This window comes from Populus euphratica, unplaced genomic scaffold, assembly GCF_000495115.2.
Source record: "Populus euphratica unplaced genomic scaffold, PopEup_1.0 scaffold206.1, whole genome shotgun sequence".
Classification (NCBI taxonomy): Eukaryota; Viridiplantae; Streptophyta; class Magnoliopsida; order Malpighiales; family Salicaceae; genus Populus; species Populus euphratica.
The window spans coordinates 85,080-108,023 of record NW_011500012.1 but is presented as its reverse complement, the minus strand read 5'-3'; the positions used below and the strand labels follow the sequence as shown (position 1 = coordinate 108,023).

General features: G+C 30.5%; 2 protein-coding genes across 6 annotated transcripts; both read right to left on the bottom strand.

Annotated features, from left to right (window-relative positions):
• Positions 1-12,776: 12,776 nt before the first annotated feature.
• On the bottom strand, positions 12,777-14,369 carry LOC105141501 (peroxidase 44). Its single transcript, XM_011048735.1, has 2 exons — positions 14,044-14,369; positions 12,777-13,848 (listed from the first exon to the last, which is right to left on the bottom strand). The coding sequence occupies exons 1-2, from the start codon at positions 14,239-14,241 to the stop codon at positions 12,985-12,987; spliced, it is 1,062 nt and encodes a 353-aa protein (XP_011047037.1). The 5' UTR covers positions 14,242-14,369; the 3' UTR covers positions 12,777-12,984.
• Positions 14,370-17,536: 3,167 nt separating this feature from the next.
• LOC105141500 (cyclic dof factor 3-like) lies at positions 17,537-22,680 on the bottom strand. Of its 5 annotated transcripts, none has more exons than XR_845393.1 (4): positions 22,164-22,528; positions 18,209-20,618; positions 17,929-18,113; positions 17,537-17,782 (listed from the first exon to the last, which is right to left on the bottom strand). XR_845393.1 is itself a non-coding variant. In XM_011048734.1 (3 exons), the coding sequence occupies exons 2-3, from the start codon at positions 22,254-22,256 to the stop codon at positions 19,227-19,229; spliced, it is 1,485 nt and encodes a 494-aa protein (XP_011047036.1). In that variant the 5' UTR covers positions 22,257-22,346; positions 22,535-22,680; the 3' UTR covers positions 18,184-19,226. The 5 variants fall into 5 exon arrangements, 2 of the variants coding, with proteins under 2 accessions (XP_011047036.1, XP_011047035.1); XR_845394.1 differs by having other exon boundaries at positions 17,929-18,204; positions 18,318-20,618; XR_845395.1 differs by having other exon boundaries at positions 18,318-20,618.
• Positions 22,681-22,944: the final 264 nt, after the last annotated feature.

Sequence of the window (22,944 nt, the reverse complement as noted above, 5' to 3'; positions counted from 1 at the left end):
TTTCTTTTTAAACTTAATTTTATTTTTAATTTTATTATTTAACATTGAATTGGTATAAAATAGGGCTTCATAATATTTTTTAATTTGCTCTCCATCAAGTTATCACATTCTCATGATAATGGGAGGTTAATTCACGTAGACTCGGGTAAGTTTTTATCCCTTTTTAAAATTAAATATTTTTTATAATTTCATCCTTCAATATTTTGGTGATTGAGAATGAAGTTTTATATTTTTTTTCTTGTTATAAAATTATCATGGTCTCATAACGTGGGTTCTAAGTATTTAGAAACAAATATCACCGAGTATATATATATATCATTCATTTTACATCAAATTTTGAATTGATGATACAAAAAAGTTCTTTCTAGAAAATAAACACATTAGCAATAATTGGGTATTTTTTTGTAATGCTAAAAAAAATTAATATGACCTATAGCATAATATAAGTTATTGATCTAGATTAGTACCTATCAATGCTAAACAAATAATTACTTAATTCCTTTAGCTTAACTCCATATGGAATTTTGGTATTCTTATTTGTTTTTAATTTAGTTGTTGGTTAGGTAATCTTTGGTTAATATCCCAGGACAGGAGAGACTAAAATATTGAAAACATAAATGTGTTTGGTTTAAAAAACATAGACATGGATATAAACATAAAATTTTCATTGGTACAATTTGGAGGAAATTTTTGTAGTTATAAAACATGAAGTACAGAGGGGATATGTTCTTAAAGATATTTTTTATTCCTAAAATATCATAGTAAAAAAAATTTTAATTTCAAAATTATTCAACTAAGACATGTAAGAATAAAAATAGTTATTATTATAGTTTTTAAAACCAAACTTGGGGGTTGATCAATTATAAGGCCCAAGTCATGGGCTAAAAAGGTCAACCCAAGTTGATTTTAGTTAATAAAAGAATAAAAATAATTGTTATCATAATTTTAAAACCTGACTTAAAGGTCGACTTAGAGTAAAGACTGGGTCACCTTTCGAGTTGAGCATTGACCCCCTTTCGACCTAGGTTAACACAAGGATAAAATTGATTATTATAATAATTTTTTATCTAACTCTAGGTCTTGACCCAAGACATTGCCCAATTCATGGATCGAAAGGGTTGATCCATGTCAACATAAAAAAATAATAATTATTATGATAGTTTTAACATCAGGTTTGATCTAAGGCATGACCCGAGTCCAGTTAATATAAGAATAAAAATAGTTATTATTATAATTTTAAAATTTGACTTAAGGCAAAGCCTAGGTTACGAGTCAAAAAGATCAATGCAATGATAAAATTTATTATTATCATAAATTTAAAATACAACTCGGAGGTTGACTAGTGGTAAGGCCCAAGTCATGAGCTTGGAGAGTCAATTAGGGTTAACTCGAGTCAATATATGGATACAAATATTTATTATTAAACCTCTATTTGGGAATCAAACCAAGGAAAGGCTCAGGTCTCGAGTTTGGAGGGATAACCCATGTTGATCCAATTATTTTTTTTTTAAAAAAAGAATTATAGTAACCTTGTTTTGTCCATTTTTTTTTTAAAAAATAGTCAACAAGTTTTTGACTCGTGTTTTATCTCGAGTCAATTAGTTCGCAAGTTGACTTAAGTTTTTAATCGAATTAGATCAAGTCAATACTTTTTTTTAATTTTTTCTTAAATAAGGATCGATTCCAGTCTCAAGTTAACCTATTAGGTGAATTTAGGTTTTGTAAACAGGGTTATTATAATATTAAACATTTCAACACTCAATATAAATTAAAGTAAAAAATACTACTTATTTTTTAAAATATATAAGTTGATAGTAATTCATATAAGGAGTAAATTACACTTTTTCATATGTTATTTTGTTTTGTCCACCATAACCAAATGTAATAATCTATGTCTTTTTTCTTTTTTTTACATTGTCTTTTTTGGCTCCTCACTTTATATATGTTATGTTATGAGATAATAACCAAACACTACTTTAGAATTATAAACAATTTAATTGTATATAAAACACCTTTCTTTTCTATTCAAATTTTCAATATCTCATATCACAAATAAAATCAAAATAGCACTTTTAAAAAGCAATTGATTTTCAAAACATAAAAAATAATCAATTGATCTAGTCAAGAGACTACTGTAATTTTAAATGACTAGCAAATTTTTAAATAACTAGCCTATAAAATTATTAAAAGTTTAAGGATTAAATGATAATTATATAGTAATAGTATTAGTGGTATGGCAATGCTAATCAAAGAAGCAAAAGCTATAACTACAGTGGTATTTATGGCAATACTAATCAAAAAAGCAGAAGCTGTAATTGTAGTGGTATTAGGCTCTATTTAGCCTTGCGGTCCAACTATACTTTTAAAATTTTATTACTTTTCTTAGCTTCAAATTAATTTTTTGGTGATTTTGGATCATTTTGATATGTTAATGTCAAAAATAAATTTAAAAACATAAATAAAATTTTATTTTGATACATTTCTAAAAAAAACACTTTGTAAATTAATCACTTCTACATTCTCAATCAAGCCCTTTCCTAAAATCATGCTAGAATTAATTTTTTTTTCCAACAATAAACCTAAATTACAAACTAAAACTAAAACTAGAACTAAAACTAAAGAAACACTAAATCTTAAGGTGAATCTAACGTGGATTGTATTGTGGACCTTCTCACATTCCACTCTATACTTTAATAGTAAACAAGGTTTGGCTATTGCGTTTTGATTGCTTTTGGTCTTAATTCATTAAGACATGAAAAAGTTGCAACCATTTATGTTTTATAATTTTTGGCCTCTAGTTTACCTTTTCTTCTTCTTTTTATTGTTATTGGTTTTCCTAGAAATAAGAAGATAGAGTGGAAGAATAAATCAAAGTGCTTTATATAAGATTCGTTGCTTTTTTGTCTAGTTTCACCATCCATTTCCTCTATCTTTTTCTTTCTTAAAAATTAATAGGCCAGGATGGTAAAAGAGTCAACAATGACATCCCATTAAATCATCCTTCAACAACATGCACAATGAACTACCATGTAACAACTCAAAAATAAGTCACCAACAATACCCAACTTGAAAGCTATTGCACCTTCAATAATGGATAACCCAGTCTCCTTTAATTTAGGTTAAATACCTTTAAGGTAAATTTATAAGCTTTTTTATAAGGCTTAAATTTTGAGATTTCAACTAATTTTACTTTATTAATAGTTCGTTTACAATGATTATGTTCATTAGGATGATGATTGCGGTTTAGTTTGTTCTTTTAGATTCTTGAACAATATATAAGAGGACAATATGTGAAAGTGGTGATAAATTTCATTACATTTTTTTCTAATTTGTTTTTTTTTATAAGTTGATGTTGGTGAAATTATTAAATGCCTTATCAATGTTGTTGTGGTTGTTGTGAGTTTTATATAAAAGGTTGATAGGAGAAGAGGAGTAGCTAAAAACAATATACAAAAGGTGAGTTTGATTACTTTATTTTTTGGGTTTTAAATATGGTTGTCAATGAAGATTGATATATTTTTACTCCCACTTCTTTACTTTATTTGAATTTGAACCTTTTTATTAGGTGATAAAAAGTTGTATTTGTGTAACATAACATTTTTTTTCTTTTTCTAATGGTTTTAGGATATTTTTTGTGTTTATAATCAACCATTAATTATTGGTTTTCATTTTTTTTTTTTGCTTCTTAAATCATATACACATATTTGGATATGTTATTAACGTTGTTATATTTGGTGTTGATTTTAGTTTCACAAGAACCAGTGAAAGGTAAGATGAGACAAAAAAGGCATACCAAACATATTTTAAGTGAAAAACCTATATTTGAGTGAAACATGAGAGGAATGTAAACACGTAAGGGAGTGGGTGAGAAATATATATTTCTTATCAACTAATCAATTTTCATATTCAAAGATGTCAGAGGCAAGCAACAACATGGCACCACAAAGAGAAAACAATGAAATTATAACTCAATTACGCATTATGAATCAGGGGATGGATTTAATGGTTAATAAATTTAAAAACAAGTTGGATAGGTTTGAGAGACAACGTGTTAATGATCATGGTGGAGTTCAAAATATGCCTAAGCAAAGAGAAATGTTAGGAGGATTGTTAGGCGAGTTAACTCTAATGTGATTAAGTTTGTAGCTGATAATGCAGACATTAGATGATCTATTTTCAACTACTATCCTTGAATGTTGACTATCAAGTATTTGAATTGGTAAATAAGCATTTATTGTGTGCTTTATTTTGAGAAATTGATCACACAACCAAAAGATTAATTTCTTCTTCTAAGTGTAGGAGTGCCGAAGTAATAAATAACCCAACAAGACCGGGGTCGAACCATAGGGAGGTTAATTGTATAAATTATAAATAACAATAACACCACAACAACAAATCTATAATAATAATACTAATAAAGAGGAGGAGGAGGAGGAAGAAGAGATAGAAGATTAATGTAGGGATTAAACAATGATAACAACAAATGTTAAAGTTAGAGGATCCACTAATGATATATCAAACAAGTATAGTATAAACTTTTATTATTCAATTGGAAACCATACATAAAGAAGGTTCCAATCACATTATAAATTATTAACATGATTACATTAGTTATCTTATTTGAATAATGCTAATACTTATGAATGTTATCAGACATTTATGGCTATAACTTATATTAACAACAAATCACTTTTATAGGCCAAAATTGAAAACTATTGACTTGATGATTAATTAATGAGTGGGTGACCAACTCTTCACTTGGTGATAATCCTTATCTTCTCTTGTCTGCCCAAAATGTCATTGATAACATCACATTTGGAACTACTTGAAAACATGAAAATTCTAGGAAATTTTCTTAGCTTTCCATTAAAAAAAAAAATTGAGGTCATTTGGACTTGAAAACGACATTTTTAAATCTTAGACTCCAAATAAAAGTTGTACGCCTATGTCTTACCTTTTCATCCATAAAAATTAGACCTAAATTCGAGATCTACAGCTCCAGAGATAACCTAATTACCGAACAGTGTTCTAGTTTGGACTACATCAGCATCTTTTTTATAAGTTTAGTAATTTCTTTGTCCTTTCAATTTCAGTACTTAAACTCATCAATCAATCCTTTTATTTATGTGATAGGCCTGCATTTAAGATGAACATTTACCATAAATTAAAGGTATCTTATATTATTAGATATGCTATTATAAAACATGCTTTAGTTAAGGAGTCAGTGATACTTCAAGTGCAAAATGATGATATAAAACCTTGATAAAAATACACTTTTAAATACTAATTACTTGACTTAGAATAAAGGAGCCATTATCATATCCTATTTAACAAAAATAAAACTAATTTCACAAGATAAAATTAAAAAGAAAATGTTGACCTGCGTTAAGACCCATAACTTAGATAATTAAATCAGAAGCATTATATATGGAAAAATAGTGAAGCATAATCCTCAACAAATTTAATGCTAAAGTTGGAAACATGCAAAAAACAAATTCAACAGTACAAAAGGATCTAAAATATAAATTTTAATTAAAATAATGATGGTGAAAATCAAAATAAAAATCAAAGGGTGACAAAAAGAAAAATTGGAGTGTTAAATTAGAAAGAAAAATAATGCCAACAAAAAAGGGGAAATTAAAATAATGAGGAAAAAAATAAAAATAAAAATAATACACCATGAACTAAGATTGAAGGATAAAGTTCAAAACCAAGAAATGTTTTATAAAATGACTAAGAAAAAAATAGAAATAAAAAGAACAAGGACCAAATTGAAACAAAAAATATGTAGAATTGAAATTAAAGGACTAAATTAAAAAGAAATAAAATTTTTACAAATGGGCTATGGAAAAAATTTAAAAAGAAAAAAGACATAAATTTCTATTAAAGGGTTAAATTGAAAAGAAAAATAATTGTAACAAAATAAAATAAAGAATGGGTACCAAGTTAAAATAAATAAAATACCATAAACTTTGATTGAATGGTGTAATTAAAAACTAATAAATTTTTTATAAAAATAATAAAAAAAGTCAAAACTTAAAAAGAAAACTTAAAAGTAATCAAAAATCAAATGAACAAAGATCACATTTAAAAACACAATATATGGCAAATTGAAATTGAAAGGCCAAATCGAGAAGAAAGAAAAGTTTTTCAAAATGACCAAAGATATAAATAAGAAATTAAAAGAAAACAAACCAAAGTAAGGAAAAAAAAAACAAAGAAGACTAATTTGTAATTTTTTTATGGGAAGGGAGATAAGAAAAAAAAATGAAAATAAAAACTCACTGGCGATAAACCAATCATCAACCATTGAAAAGTGTCATACTAGAAGGAAAAAGACAAAGTAGTGCACTTAACAATACGATAAAAGGTTAGGTTCAACCATCAAGAGAACCCTCAAGCATCGTCTAAAATGTGTGGCACTTAGAACGTGCTAATGTATTTAATCCACGAGCTGATAAATTTTTTAAATTTTATAATTTTTAATCTTGATTAAAACACCATAATTCCCTCAATAAAATAGTAAATTAAAAAAATCAACATTAAAGGCTAAAAATTAGCCTTGATTAGAGGCTTTTATTTTATGACTTTAAAGGCATTTATGTAATCCAACTATATATTCAAAAATAAAAAACCAAAATTACCCTAAGACACCAAAGATATATATATCTATATATATATATATATATATATTCTCTAATGACATTTTTTAATATTTTTATTTTTTATGAAAAATGAAAAAGATTCCATTACCCTTATCATCCAAACCAAATGTTTTTGGTTTGAGGGACAAAATTATAATTTCATTGCTCCAATCCATTATGCTCATATGTCATGTGCTATAATATTTTACACTATTCAAAAAACCCTTTCTTTTTAGTTTGTTCTTTTATTCCATATCATTTACACTCTTCCCTCTCAACAATTCTATAATCATTATGAATATAGCCTATTATCATAATATGAAATTTTCACTATCATGATCAACCCATTCAATAGATATAATTTTCTAGATATCTTTTTCATCTACATATTACACCTTCCCCTATACTTTGTCTAATATCAATCTTGTTTGAAGACATTATTTTCAATTCATTATATTTTCATCTTAAAAATTCAATTATTGGTATTATTATTTAATTTGTCTCATATGTGTGCGCACTTTCCTACGAGGCTGATAAAAGTTATAAGAAAAATATATATTTCTTATAACTTTTTTCATATATATGTATGTATGCATGCATGCATGCATGTATATATAAGGCATGTCGTATATATACTATTTTCATATCCCACCCAGAAAGCATATGTATTTTTTTTTATTCTGCCTTAAAAGAAAATTATATTTAGTGTTCTCATGTATTGCCTCGAAGGCATATATATTTTCTTTATAACTTTTTTCTTGAAAGGAAACTGCATGTAATTTAATAGACAATAGTAACTAAATTAATTCCTAAGATGAGGGTTGAATCCTTATCTGAAGTCACCCGTACACGAACTCATGTAAAAGCATCAAATTATTTGAGTTCAATGAAACATAATCCATTACCTTTATTATCACCATTTCTTGTACTAAATTTCATAATCATGCCACCTTGTTTCTAATTTCTGAGTTATTCAAATAAGCTCATTTTATGTTATAATACATCATTATTTAATTTTCATGTTTTCAACTAGATTTCAAATATATGTAAATTCTTAATTTTATGTTCTAACTATTAAATTAATGGCCAACTATGAAATTCATCAATTACATAAACTTATAATACATCATTATTTGATTTTCATGTTTTCAACTAGATTTCACATATATGTAAATTCTTAAATTTATGTTCTAACTATTAAATTAATGGCCAACTATGAAATTCATCAATTACATAAACTTATACTCATTCATATCTCTAATTCACACCTTGCTTAATTATTATTTTTAGTTTTTAATTTTCATAATCCTTACCAAGAATTTCCTCTTATGATTGATTTGAAACAAAAATCAATTTTCACAATTTAGACCTCATTTTTCCTTAATTATTTCAATTTAGTCCATCTATTTCAAATTTAAAACAACATATAATATCAATTATCACTATTTTCTCCAATTTTCCATTCTTGAAACTCCTCATCTTTAACCACTAATAACCAAGTGCCAGTTGTTTTTAGGTCAATCTCATTAGTAAACATACACTACAAGATTTAACAGTTTTACTGACGGAATTTTTTCATTGGTGTAAAACACATATTTCATCGGTAATTATATCACTGACGGAATCACTAATAGAAATAATCCGTCAGCAATCGTTTGTCGGTAATTTTTTATCTATCGATAAATCCATTGGTATATTATTACGGATTTACTGACAGAACAGACACGTTAATAATATTTTTTATTATCAACAAAATTACCGAGGGATATACCAACAGAATTTCTATCGATAATTCTATCAGAAATTATATTATTTTTAAAAAAAATTATTTTATAAAATTATAAAATAATTAAATTAACATAAATCAACACTCTATAATATATACTCAAAATGCTTGGAAAAAAGAATAAGAAAATCAACTCAAATAAATTTGCAACAAATAAATAAAACAAAAAAATAAATTCAACTAAAAAAATTCATATGAAAAAAATGAAGTTGCAATTGCTAAAAATTTTAAAATTCCTATAAATAAATCAACTAAAATTGATCTCATATGAAAAAAAATCTCACAACAACACTTATACAATTATTAAGAACAAAAAAATTAAAAATAAAATAAAAAACAAATATAATAAAAGAAATCATGAAAAAAGAAGAAAAAAAAATCTTACCTTAATGTAGTTGCAAGTGAAGCTAAGGAGAGAAAAAAAATCGTAAAGCATATTAATTAAAAAAAAACTAAGATGATAAAAGAAGAAAGAAGAAGAAGACATACCCGAGCATGAAGGGAAAGAGAAGAAGATGAGGAGAGAAAATAAGAGAAAGAAATAGATATGACTTTTTTAACATATAGTAAAAAAGAAGAAGTAGAAGAAGAATAATAATAAGAAATGAATCTATCTCTTATGAAATAAGGGGATCTAGACTTTTTATTGAGGCGCGTTAGCGATAGATTTACCTACAAATAATTAAATATTAATATTTTTTAATTATTTTATCGGTAATTCCATCAGTAATATTTAATTTAAATTTTTAATTTCGTAAAAAGTTTTTAGAAACTGTCAATAATTACTGATAATTTTTCAATCCATCAGCGATTCCGTCTGTAATATTTAAATAAAAATTTTAAATTAATTGAATTTTTTTAGAAAACCGTCAAATAACACTGATGACTTTTCAATCCGTTGGTGATTTTGTCTGTAAATAACAACAATTAGTAGTGCAATTGAAAAATGAACAGTTTTGGAGCTCTTTGGATAATACCGACGGAAAATTCCATTGGTGATTCTCTTTGTAATTGACATGATGAACAGTGTTCACAGTTTTCCAATAAATTTACCGATGAAATAAATTTCACTGTAATTTTCTCGATATATATTGACAAAATATTTCTGTCGGTAAATTTTTTTAGGATTTTACCGATAAAAATATTTCATCGATATTTTCATTTGTATTCATTAATTTTCTGATAGTGATATTATAATTATCATAATACTCACAAGTCACAATTTCATACTTCTCCTAATTTTCTCTTGTCAATTTGACTATAACTTAAAAAAATACATGGATGACCAAACTTCTTTAATTATTTCATACATATTAATTTCAACCACTAACCCACCTCTTTTAATCAATTTAACGTTTCAACAACATCAATTTATTAGGTTCTCCTTTTTTTACGTTCCTAAACATAGATTAACATACAAGTTGTACAAGTATTAGGCAATTTTTATCTTTATTATTATCAATTAACCTTTCACAACTCAACTAACACAAACATTTTATACAACACAAATTCTCTTATCCCTCAAATTTAATATCTACATGGTCAGCCACTCACCCTTTAAAATCCATGGTTTTTTATTCAATTTCTCATTAAATTTGTTGTCATTCATACCATTTCAATGCAAAGCAACTTATAATTCATCAACACAAATATTTCCCCAACAATTTGCATAAATCCTATAATTGAATTTTAAGAGTTTTTCATCTTCCTAACACAAAATCAAGAAAACAAAGAAAATTAATCAAAACAACTATCTTACCCTTAATAAATGAACTCCCTTTAGGAAGTTCCAACATAATTTGTCCATAAATTCTCTTTCTCCTTCATTAAAAGCCATTTGTTTCTCTTATTTTCTCAACTTTTAAACTCTATCTCTCACTAGGTTTAATGTGTTTGCATGGTGATTTGGGTAGAACTCACATACCCCTAACTTCCATCAACTTTGATTAAAAAAAACCAAAAAAAGAAGAAGAAGAAGAAGAAGAAGAAAAGAAAGAATTTGAAACTCCACAAGCCAAAAAATAGTTTTTATAGCCAGTAGGTTTAACTTTAAAGGAAAGAGGGGATTTTTCATTTAATTACCAAAATGCCTATTAAACCTTTTTATTATTTCTTCTAGTTTTAGTATAGCATATTTTAATTTTTTTACCTCTAGTCATAATAAAACATTTCTTAGAATTTTCATCATTTTCTATTAAAGAATATGCAATTCAATATGGGTTTACATTGGCAACCTGCATTTTTTTTGCATAGTTTTATCCATTACTTTATGTAGAGTTCTATGTTAATATACTGTGGATTTTTTAGCACCATCCATAAAAATTGACTTTTAAATAATTATTTTCTCTCATTGGTATATATTTAATTTATCATGAAGTTTATATAGTTTCTCAAGCAACTTTAACTTTCATGGCCAAAATTAACTATAAGAAGATATTAGTCACCATTTTTCATAGTCAATTATTCCAAAAAAGAATGGCAAAGTCATATGATAAACAAGCTCATTCTAGAGAAAATAACTTAATGCTAAAGAAGATTTTTCCAATACCAAAGAAAAACAAAAGAAAACATGCATCCAACTATAGAGATCCTTATATGATCATTAAGGCCTTTTTTAAACAGAGTACTCATTTTATCTAATATGGATGGGGATGATCTCTCAAACATGTAAACTCCGATGTTATAAAGAAGTATTATACATGAATGTGTTAATTTCATTCAAAGCAATAAAAATAAAAATAAAAATTCAAGCCAAATATCTCTTTGCATGCACCTGATTTTGTTTCAATTATCACAATTACCTATTTTTTGTGTATATTTTTAAAAGCTACAAATAAATCCTCACAATCAACATTGAGTGATCTTGTATTAATATGGTTGATGAGATAATAAGCCTTACCATAACTTTATAGCAAACTTCATTAGATTTATGAAAATTCTTTTTGATAAATACATGTGTGACATTTCCCTAAGAAGAACTTAATTGCATGTTAATTTCAATAAATAACTTTACGTTTCCTTACAACATTTTACATCTCATTCCACCATCTTAGCATATGGGATGGAAATTTTGTTTAAGAAATGTATAGGTTAGCAATCATGATTCCAAAGAGGTTGTATAAACAAAAAGAGGCAACCTACCGCTCAGTGGCCAAAATTTAAAAAAAAGAAGAAGAGAGAAGCCTTTTAGTTTTTTTAAACACATACTTAACTCGTATACCACATATTTTGATTTTACATTATAAATAATGATACATAATAGGTTTAAAAATCATAAACTTGTGATAAATAGTTATCTACTAATTTGAAAAAGCTACACCAAATGAGATTAATGTTTATTAATCTAAGCAGTTTGCATTCAAAATGAAAAAAGATTTTATTTGATTTCATTAAAAAAATACACACATCCCTTATTATATCACTTTAAGTCTAAGAAAACTCTTTGCAACAAACCTTGATTAATCAAGATCCCAAATAAAAAAACATATCTAAAAAAGATTAACAAAATCATAAAAAGATTAACAAAGCCTAAAGTAAAATTTCAAAGTGACCACAACATATCTAGAAAAGCCCACCTTGACATCATAAATTAGAATTGTGAAGGTCACATCAATTTTTTTTTTTTTGAATTGTGAAGGTCACATCAATTTTTTTTTAAAAAAATCAAAGTGTAAAAATCAAAAATAAAAAACAAAAGGTAATGAAAGATCAAAGAAAAAGGATGTCCCATTAGTTTATGGTAATGGGTGAGGCAATTTTTTTTAATAACAAGTGGCACCGAAAGTTGAGCATCAAGGAGCATGTATAAAAAATAAGAGTTCATGCTTATTATGGACAATTGGTTGAAAACACTGCAGGAGTACGTACCCCAAAGTGATCCTAGCCTTTTGAACCCTTTAAATATATTTTGAGCTTATGAATTTATTTATTTTATCATAAACATGTGCTTTAATCTATATTATGTGTCTTTAAATTTTTTTTCTAATTAAATAGTGATTTGATAATATTGATAAGTTGTGACCTTAAATAACATGAGATTATATATATATATAATTTTGTTGATATTTTATATTTTATATTATTATTATTATTATTATTGATGGTAATGCAATTTTTAAACACTTGAGATAAGTATATGTTTGGCAAACCCTGTGCATATACATTTATTTCTAATATCTTGAATTCATTGAATCTGAGAACATGACTAGCTAGCTATATCCATCTCCCTTGTAAAAAGAAATTGCTTGGAAATTCTAAATGCACGTCCTGTTGAGTTGTGATCTATTTTACGGACGAAATATAGAGAGAATTATTATAGGGTGAATTTTATTGTTTATTTTATTTTCATAGTTTATGCATAAATGACAAACATTTCCATGCAAGTTACAAGTTCTTCTGTTCTTAAAGAAGGAAAAATAAAGAAGAAATACAAAAGTTAAAAGAAAATGTCCAAAGCACACACAGCAATTGCTATTTCTTCGGATGACTGTGACAGTGTTTGAGAAAGAAAAATTGCAATATATATTATAATTATAAGCACAATATCAATCTCAACTACAGTGCTCTTGGATTCTTTTTCTTCTTCCCTTTACCCTTAGGTTTCTTTTGCTTTTTCTTGCTGGCTTTTTTGCTGGGAGGTGAAACCTTGCGTTTCTTTGGGGGACGTGGGACAGTAGGTTTTTTCTTCGGATTGAAGACTCTGCAGTTTTTTCTCACTTCTCCATCCTTTCCAACAAGAACCCCAACGCTCCCCATCTTCACCATTGCATTTCCAAAACGCTGCTTAAATCCATTCCCATCTCTCGCAAAACGTGAAACGAAACCGGAAGTAGAGCTATCTATGGCAAGTTCCTGGTCAATATGCATTATTCCTCTCTTCAAAAGGAGCTGTTTGTAGAACTCATTGTCAACCGCAAAACCTGTGCCTTGGTCCAACAGTACAGTAGGATCAGTATTTGGATTAGCACAGACATTTGTCAGGTTGGCAGCTAAATTAGCATCCATTGATGGATCATTTTGAAGACGTTCACTGAAGAAACTACAATGTGCAACACCAACAGTATGTGCACCTAAAAGGATCACCATTTCTTCAAGGGTTAGACCTTTTGCTCTGAAAATTTGAAATGCTTGAGACACATCCACTTGTGGTCCAGGCAAGTTCACATCACCCGCTCTGGAGACTAGCCCGTCACGTCTTCCTGTAGGCACAGTGTAGTTTGGTCCTCCAGCAAGAACTACAGCGTCTCTGGTTGCAACTGTTATGATGTCTGCACATGAGACTTTTGAAGGGCATTTAGCCTCTAAGGCTTTCTTGATCTCATCAATAAGCTCGTATTCACGGACAGTCTGGTTCGGTCCTGCATCTTTCTCTGCTTGGTTTTGAGTGGTTGAATCTATAAGAATAGATGCATCGCATCCCTGCAATAAGAAGTTTCTCGTGATACCTTTATGCATGAATCTATGTAACCCAAGTTGCGCGCACATAAACATGTTTATTGCACTAGGATTTGTAACATTATTACCTCGAAGAGGCAAAGTTTATGAGAATACTAAGTTAAATAATTAATCTATTGCTCTAGAAATTTCAGTAGTTTTCAAGTAGGAAAATCTTACTCTAACGAAGCAATCATGAAAATGCATGCGAAGCAAGGCTGCGGTTACGGATTTATCTGTGTTGAACCGCTTTTGCACTGCCTGAAAAATGATAGATTCTGCGTCAGGGCATGTTGGTTTGTAAAACCCAACTCTTAGATCGGCTAATACAGCCGGAACAATGAAGAGAATGAGCAGAAATGAAGATTTCATTCCCATTTTTTCTTAACGAGTACAAGAGTTTTAGCTATGGAGTTGATGGCCACTTTGACGGTATTTATAGATGAAGAGTTACAGACAGGTGCAGCACGACTAGTTTTTTGAGAAAGGCATGGCTCCTACTTAGAAGTTTTTTTAATAATCATTTCAAAGAACTTGATATTTGAAATGGCTATCCCCTCCCAGCATACAACAAAAGATGCCCTTGTTATGCAGCTAGCGAATATTGCAAGTTTCCTTAATATGAAAACAAAAATGCAGCTAGCGAATATTGCAAGTTTCCTTCAAGATAAAAATCATTGCTTTGACTACTTAATATGAAAACAAAGTAAGTTTCCCACGCTAATGCAATTAAATAAGAGTTTTTTATATTAATTAAATGGATTAAGCTAATCATTAAACGATAACAACAGGCAAATCTCAAGGCCGGCGAGAAAATAATGATGATAAAAAATAATATCGTATTCCGACCATCTGTATATTTTCCGAAATTCCGAAACCATTTGTCATTCCTCTCATCAAAATAATAATAATAATAATAATTAAATTTTGTTTAATATCTGCTACTGAGATTGAGATGTCGTCTCAGCTGTCTACAACTTGCAATGGGAGATCTCCAGATACTAAGAACATATCGATGACAAGACCATATACAATTGATATTTAAGTATATTATTGATCACAGAATTAATCTCCAAATGCCTCTAATCATGCTAGTCCTAGGTATAATGAAAATATAGCAAGAGAGTCACAGGATCAACAATATCTCTGCAAGTGTCTAACTTGAAAGCTGTCAAAAGCTTTTTAAAGATCACCCTTTGTACAAGCAGATAACCAGGGACCCGTGATCATCGTGATCACCTTGATTAAAAGAGATATATTTAAAAATTTGATAATGATTATTTTTTAAAATATTTATTACTTGAAAATACATTAAAATAATATATTTTTTATTTTTTAAAAAATTATTTTTAATAGTCATATTTCATACATCAAAATAAAAAAATAATAATAATTCTTTACAAAGACAGTTTCCGTAAAGAGTTATCTTAAAGAGCAGCCGTCAAGAAAAAGTAGAACAACGTTTAATCAACTTGTGGGTATCCACAACGATTTCTGGGTTTCTTTTCCTTATCCAAATGGTACTGGCACTGTCAAAACTTGTTTAGTTTTTGGTTTCTGATATTCCGCATTGTAAACCTAAGGAAATTAATTCATGTCCTGATGAAATTACAGAATTTGAATTTATTTCCCCACAGCTTTATTATATTGTCTTTCAAAATTTGAAGGCGGCCATATCTGTGAAGAATCGAATAGTCATACCCTTCGAGTTTTATACCAGGGAAAACAAAAGATTAAATTAAAAAAAAAAATCTGTAACTGTTGAATCATTCATTAAATGACAAGGGAACAGGCCTGCACGTTGAATGCAATTATTTGCCTGTTTCTACGCAGTACAAGCATAAAACAAAAGTTGTAGGATGCTAAGTTTTCATAATGTTGACCTAGATTCAGCATCCAGGATGGTTCTCAAAATGTGGACGAAATTTGATGGTAGCATGCTCTACGACCACAGCTATTCTGTCGGTAAAGAAACAAAAAAGAAGGAAAGTAAGAAATTAAATTTAGTTGTTGTTCTCTTTTATGGGTCAATGGAAAGCTTATTTCAAAGGGTAAATGTTCTCTCTCTCACACGCACACAGTGACTTGTACAGGGCCATCACTGTGTCCTGCTGTTCCATGTCAAACTTCTGAAATAAACCCATCCCGCTGGGAAAAGTAGGAAGAAAAGAAAATTGCGGGGAAGGAAAATATGGCCCCTAAACTATTGTGTCTGTTCCAATTGAGTCTCCATCCCTAAACAAATAGCTATGAATAGTTCTCATTCCCGAATGTCAATTCTGAAGCTGGTTCAGTTTTTCTGTTGTTACAAGAGACTACGATATAATTAAACAGAATTCGTAATATGGCATAAAATGCAATAATTATATAATAAAAGATACCCATTATTGATGCATTCATTGCTAGATAAAACTCTACTGTAAGTATGAATCCTTGATAAAAACAATTTGTGTTAGACGAGTTCGATAGAATTCTTATTAGATCGTAGAGCCTGTAATTTTCTATAAAGATTTTCATAATTACAAGGGTGTTAAAGGGTGTGATCAATTAATTATAAGAGCCCGGGAGGTTAAATATTTGTGTGTTAGTTTCAAACATTTGTTGTCAGAGCTTGAGTTGATTAGGATAACAAAGAAGCAGCAACTGTCTTATAAAAACCAGACATAAGAGCTTCACTCTCGTAGCAGCAAAATCTCCAAGCAACAGTAGAAAAATGCAGTAGCAGTCCTTCGAGCAAAACACACGCAGCAGCAGCAGTATAGACACAGACTCCAAGAGAGTAGCAACTCCATACATAGCAGCAGTGTCTACTTAATTCGCATAGCAGCCTCCATTGACAAGATTTTTGAAGGAATGCGAGATTGACCAATTAGGCATCGACAAGGTGAAAGGAATGATAAGATTAGTTTATTATTTTTCCTCAAGCAGAAATGGATTATAATCTACCAAAAACAATTCCTACTTGAAGAGATATAGCTTTGTGTAGTGCGCAATGGAAACTACAAGCTTTATCAAACAAGAAGATTTATTACCGGATAAAAAAATGAAATTATCCTTAATAATATCTATTTCATGGACGAAAGAAGATTAAAAAAAAATGTTTGTTAATGCTCTGACTATTTATCAGCAAAAGCAAGATATGCTTCGCAAAGTAAAACTTACTTTAAAAGATTTGGTTCCATTAATCAACATATTACTAGATTAAGATCAATTAAAAAATATATTTTCAAGTCACTTGCAGTACTTTGCAAACAAAATATAGAAAAAGACACTGTCAAATTGGTTTTATTTTTTAAACTAGGAAATTACTAAGTGTTTTCACTAATGAAGATCTTGTTTTAGATCCTCGTTGTTAAACTGTTTAAGAGAGATTATTAGATAAAATCCTGCTGATCTCCTGTTATCTGTCAAATTCAGGATTTTGGCTGGTCTTGCGTTTTAGATTAAAAGCAATACAATAAGGCAAGTAATGTCTGCTTCTTTTGCTCAAAATATTATTCCGCTCGATTCTTTCATGTTTCCAAACTTTCAAAGGAAACTTGGAAATTTCCTCGTCTCATTTATTTATTTTGGCTCTGTTGTCAAGCAGCACAGGAGTCTAAAACTCAAGCATATCATACGATGCGACTTCAAAAATCTTTCCCAAGAGCAAAATTACTTGACCCACATACAATTGTGCTAAAGGGCGTTTGATTATGAAAGTTAAACTGATAAACATGCTGGAAAGGTCATAAAGGACACAAAAACCCTTCCCCTGACAATATTTCTGAAGGGTTTAAAAGCAAGAGTTGGAATCTGCTTTAATCTGTTTAATGATGATAAGAATGACTTTACGGCTTTATCTAGGAAATTGCTGAAACCATTCTTTCCAAGGAGATGACTCACAAGGCACATGTTCCTTAAGAGTGGTGAATCGTTCCTGACATAGGAAATGGAACATTTTTTGGATAAAAAAGAAAGGGAACATAAGCAAAGGTTCAAAGATGAGTTTATTATGATTAAAGAAAGCATGTAAATGGAACATACACCAACTTAAAAAAGACAAGATCAAAAAAACAAACTCACCATGTTTTAAAAGGTTCTCCCCTGTTGGAAGTACTGACTGGCACAAGGAAATGCATTTGATTACTTGAATCCATAGACAAAATTGACTTGCCTAGGGCAGATGTTTTAGGCTAGTTTCTTTGTAAATCAACAAGGAAGGAAAATTCTTTTGATTGAGGATGGCCTTGAAAGCTGTGACAAAATATCTGGGAGGAAAAAGTGGACAGATGAGCCTCACCATCGAACTGTTGAGAATTTTGACCAGCTTTTCACAAATGAAGCAAGGAGAGTAAAATCCTACATAATATCAAGTAAAATTGTCTCTAGTGGGAGATATGAACTGTAAAGTGCAAATCAATTTCTGTGAACCTCGAAATATTGCAAGACTTTATTAAAAGTTCCAGTGGTACCAGCAGGCGTTACAACATGTCGTGTATCCAAACATGAGCAGCAAATGTGCGTTGTTTGCTTCCTGATTCTCCCCCTTAAATGTGACATCTCCACCATGGCAATCTTAACCTGCATCACGTCTGGAGTGTCAACCTGGGATATTCTTGAAAAGTACATAAAATGATCCGAAATGCCTGTTAAGCTTCCACAACAGATAGAAGTATACATTTTGAAGGATTGAATAATCTTTGATTTCTCTCTCCAAATTATGACTCATAATACTATAGTACACTTTTGATCATTCTTGCAGCCCCTACCAAGCTACAAGAACTTCAGGTGAAATTTACTCAGAACCTAGGTATGACCTAAATTACTCAACTTTACAAGCTCGGGCACAAAAAGATTCAGTAAACAAGTGCAAAATAGTACAACTCTAGAAGAGATTTACTATTCCAGCCGACATGGTTGAGATATAGCAAACGAGAACACAAATTACAGCATTTGAGAAAAGATACTGGACTTCAGAAAACTTCGGTTAGCCTTCCAATGGATGATGGCTTTAATTTCTACATACAAGCCAGAGCTTCATCTTATTTTTCTGCAGAATCCAAGCAGTAAGATAGGTATCAGTGTATTAGTTGGAACCTAAAATAGGCCGTGGACCATAACCACCACGCATTAAACAACCTCTGTTATTTACAATGACGACTTGAAGAGATGTGTTGACAGCACCGCTGATTATGTAGCAATTGATTCTGAAGAACTTGCCTTTCAGACTTCAATCAGAATTAGCTGAGCAGAAATCTCATGCTCTATGAAGGAAAATCAATGTGGTATACTCTCCACAGAAAACACATCCGCATGGTTATGCCTAGAGAAGATCACGGACGCAAGTGAGGTTCACAATGGAAAATCTCAGCAGGTGTCCTTTAGCCACTCTCCTGGAATGTATGAGAGCGAGAAAGAGCTGCTGGGTTTGCTTCCATTACATGAGTGATATCAGATACATGGCGATAGCATTCTGCTTTGGTTTCAAAATTCTTGAAGATAGTACCTTTTGATGCGGGATCCTTCTGATCAGGCTTAAGACCTAATGCAGCCCATAAAGGACTCTTTGAAGCCTCACTTGGGTCATCAATTCTTAGTGTTTTTGGGACCAATATACATTTTTCTGCCTTCTCTTCTTCCATAAATTTTGAATCTCTGGAATGCTTGCCTAGGGTTGGTGAGCCATTTCCTGAGCAGCAACTTGTGTTAGTAGAGGTTGATAGAGAAAGGCAGCCATTCGATCCACTCAATGATACATTTCTTGTTCCAGCAGTCCATGAGGGCATGCAACCCCAATAAGAAGCAGGTACAAATTGTAAAGGAATGTTTGGAGGGCAAATGCTGGGAACAGCCAACATTGGTGTGGGGCACAATTGAACTTGATTGGGAGTATTTGTCACGCAAGCCTGGCCAGTGGAGTGCTGAGCTGCGGTCATGGAAGCAACATTATTCCAACCCGGGTTCCAAGGAAAAACCCATGAAGGGACAGAATAACAAGGCAAGGAATTTGGTGAGCTGAGTTCGTTAGAAGATACTGGCACATCAACTTGCTCTTTCTGCATAACATTTTCTCGCAATTCATTTGCCCAAGCATTGGAAGCTGTCTTGGAGGATCCACATGAAGACGGCTCTTCTACATTATCTTGATGATTGACTGAACTTATCTCAACATATCGTTTTTGGTCTCCAAGATTCAGCACATTCTCCATGGAATCACAAAGAGGTGCTTCATGACCGAATTTTAGAACCATTCCATTTGCTACTGAGGGACTCAAGATGGTTCCAGATTCAACAGAAGATTGAAGTTGGTGACTGATTGAGTCTGAGTTTTCCATTCTGGCAATAGGCATCCCATCAGAAGATACTAATATCTGACGATATTGAGTAGCCAAGTGCTTATTCTTCCGTCGGCCAGCACCAATAGGGACATTTCTCATTGATCCCCCAGCTGTCCAATATCTTTGGCAATTCTTGCAGAAATGCCTTGGTTGGTTGACATTATAGTTATTGAAGTAACAGAATTTTGTGTCTAAACTGTTGCATCGTGGACATGGTAGAATTTTATCTGGCTTCTTAAGGACTTTCTCTTGGTCTGTGCCATTAGTCTCCAGTGGACCTTCCTTAGGCTTAGCAATTACTTGTGCCTCATTCACTCGCATTGCAGCTTGGCTTTCTTCCTTGCCTTGTCCAGAACCAGAGAACATTTCAGGTTCTTCTGAGCTGTCTTCACTAGGACCCTTGGTTTCTACTCTTGCTATCTCACTGCAGCTTCCCTGATATTAAACAAAGAAAAAAAAACATTAGACTAGTTATAGAATTGAAAATTTAAGAGAGAGAAAAAAAAAGATTAGCAGAGGTGAAATGAAATTAAGGGACTGATATATCTTCACCGCATTTAATTAAAGTAGCTTTATATCAGAAGACCCTAAATAACATTAAAGAGAACAAAACAAATAATAATTTAATTCATTTCCAAATGAGATTAATGGACTCCTGCTACCTTCCTATCTTCTGACATTAGATTTGTGTCATCAACGAAAATGAGCGTGCCTTGAAGTGATCATGCTCAGCCACCAAATTTGCAATTACCACATTCAAGCATGATTCAAGAAACAGAAAATTTATAATGAAAAAGGCAACTTTTGACAGAATACAAAGAATGGGAAACGAAGTTGATCATCAACCTGCTTATAACTTTCCAAGAAAAAATAATTAAGCACTTGGAAGTTTGATTGGCATGATTGAATCAATTTTTGATACAGCACAAGAAAAACTATGGTGAATTATTTGTTTTTAGCCCCACTACCCATCAACTGGAAAACCAAAATCACATGACTAGCTCTGATCACTGTATTATGTATTTCACCATGTTAGTTACCATGTTAGTCTAGAAATTTAGATTTTTCCAATTAAACTAGAATCAAATATGAAGACATTTCAGAATTTAATTCAAAATGAACAAGGAAGAACAAATGCAACACACAACCTATTTTCACAAGTTTTATCTCCTTATAAAAGAAGAAATGCAGAAATAGTTCACAGATTTCCCTAAAAATAGTAGTTTCATCTTTCCATGTACACCAGTTCACGATAAAATCCGAAATGAAAATAGTATGTTCACCATCGAGCTAAAATTGCACATGCACAAAAATTGCCAATCTTGAATATCTCACATTAAAAAAAAATTATAGATATTCTGGGACCAATTTTTTCCAAAATTCAAAGTTGCAGTTATTATAATTCCTCAAACAGGTAAATGTCTTCTAAACAATACGCAAATGGAAAGAGAAAAACGAAGAAAGAAAGGAAGTTTCCTGTTTCAACAACAGAGGAAACAGAACATGGCATAGACAGTTTCCTGTTTCAACAACAGAGGAAACAGAACATGGCATAGACACCTCCTTTTTAACACTATTTTCCATTAAAAATGTTTCTACAAACAACACATAACATCCTTTATTTTTTACCTACAAGCCTTACAACAACTCATAACGCAAATACCTTCACTATTTATTTCCCATCAAGAAAGGACCACTTTTCCATGCCAGCGTTTACTTAACCATAAACCAATACCATGAAACAACACCATACAGCCTCTACAACGTTCATTTCAAGATTCATTTAAGCTCAAGCTCATTCTTTCTTGTACCAAAACACAGCCTAAAACATCTATTAGTTCAAAAACCAATACAAAACCAACAACCCAGATAAAATCTCAAGACTTTCAGCTAGCAAACTAAACTACAACCCCAACTCAAAACCAAAAACCAAAATAGGTATTTCATTATATACATACACATATCCCTGTAAGTAAGTACCTTGGCTAGTGGTTCGGCCGGAAACTGAGTATCAGGTACAGGAATCTTCCTACCAAAGAGCTTGAAAGCTGGATCTTTAGACTCACCCTTCATGGTTTTTTTTTGTTTTTCTTGTATCAAAATAGAAGTTGCAGACTTTGAAGGGTAGTAATAGTGACACCAAAACCCATATAGAAATTAGTACTGCAACAAAAAGTAAAAAGAATGTTAAAAAAGATTGAGAAAAGGAGAGAGGGAAAAAGATAGGCTTTTTTCTTTTCCTTTCTTTTCTTTTTAGACAGTAACAAGCTTTATAAAGTTAAGTTGCCTCTCTCTCTCTCTCTCCCCCTCACTAAAAACCCACGAAACCCTCTCAAAGTTAGCATACTTCCAACAAGTCTCCACCCTGAAAAAGTAGCAGATGATAGACAGCATAAAGAACGTGAAGGATCAGAAGGTTTATTTTTTATAGGAAAAAACTTTCTTGCCCCTTTTTTTCTCAAGATATTCAATTTGTTTATTGTTCATCAAGTTTAGTTGGTTCATAGATGGGAGAAAAGGCTGTCATGATCTCCTTAATTTTGCCACCTGTTCTATTTATGTCAGCTTAAAAATGATAGGCTGCTGGATTATTTTATGCATAAACTTCGAGAATAAAGTATTACAAGTTGTCGTATTGATTATGTGCTTTGAATTTATCTACAGATTCCTTGAAGCTAATGCTCAAACTTCTAAAATTAGATAATAGTGTTTTTTCTAACTCTTTCTTTTCTCAATATTTTTTCATTTAAAATCATAAAAT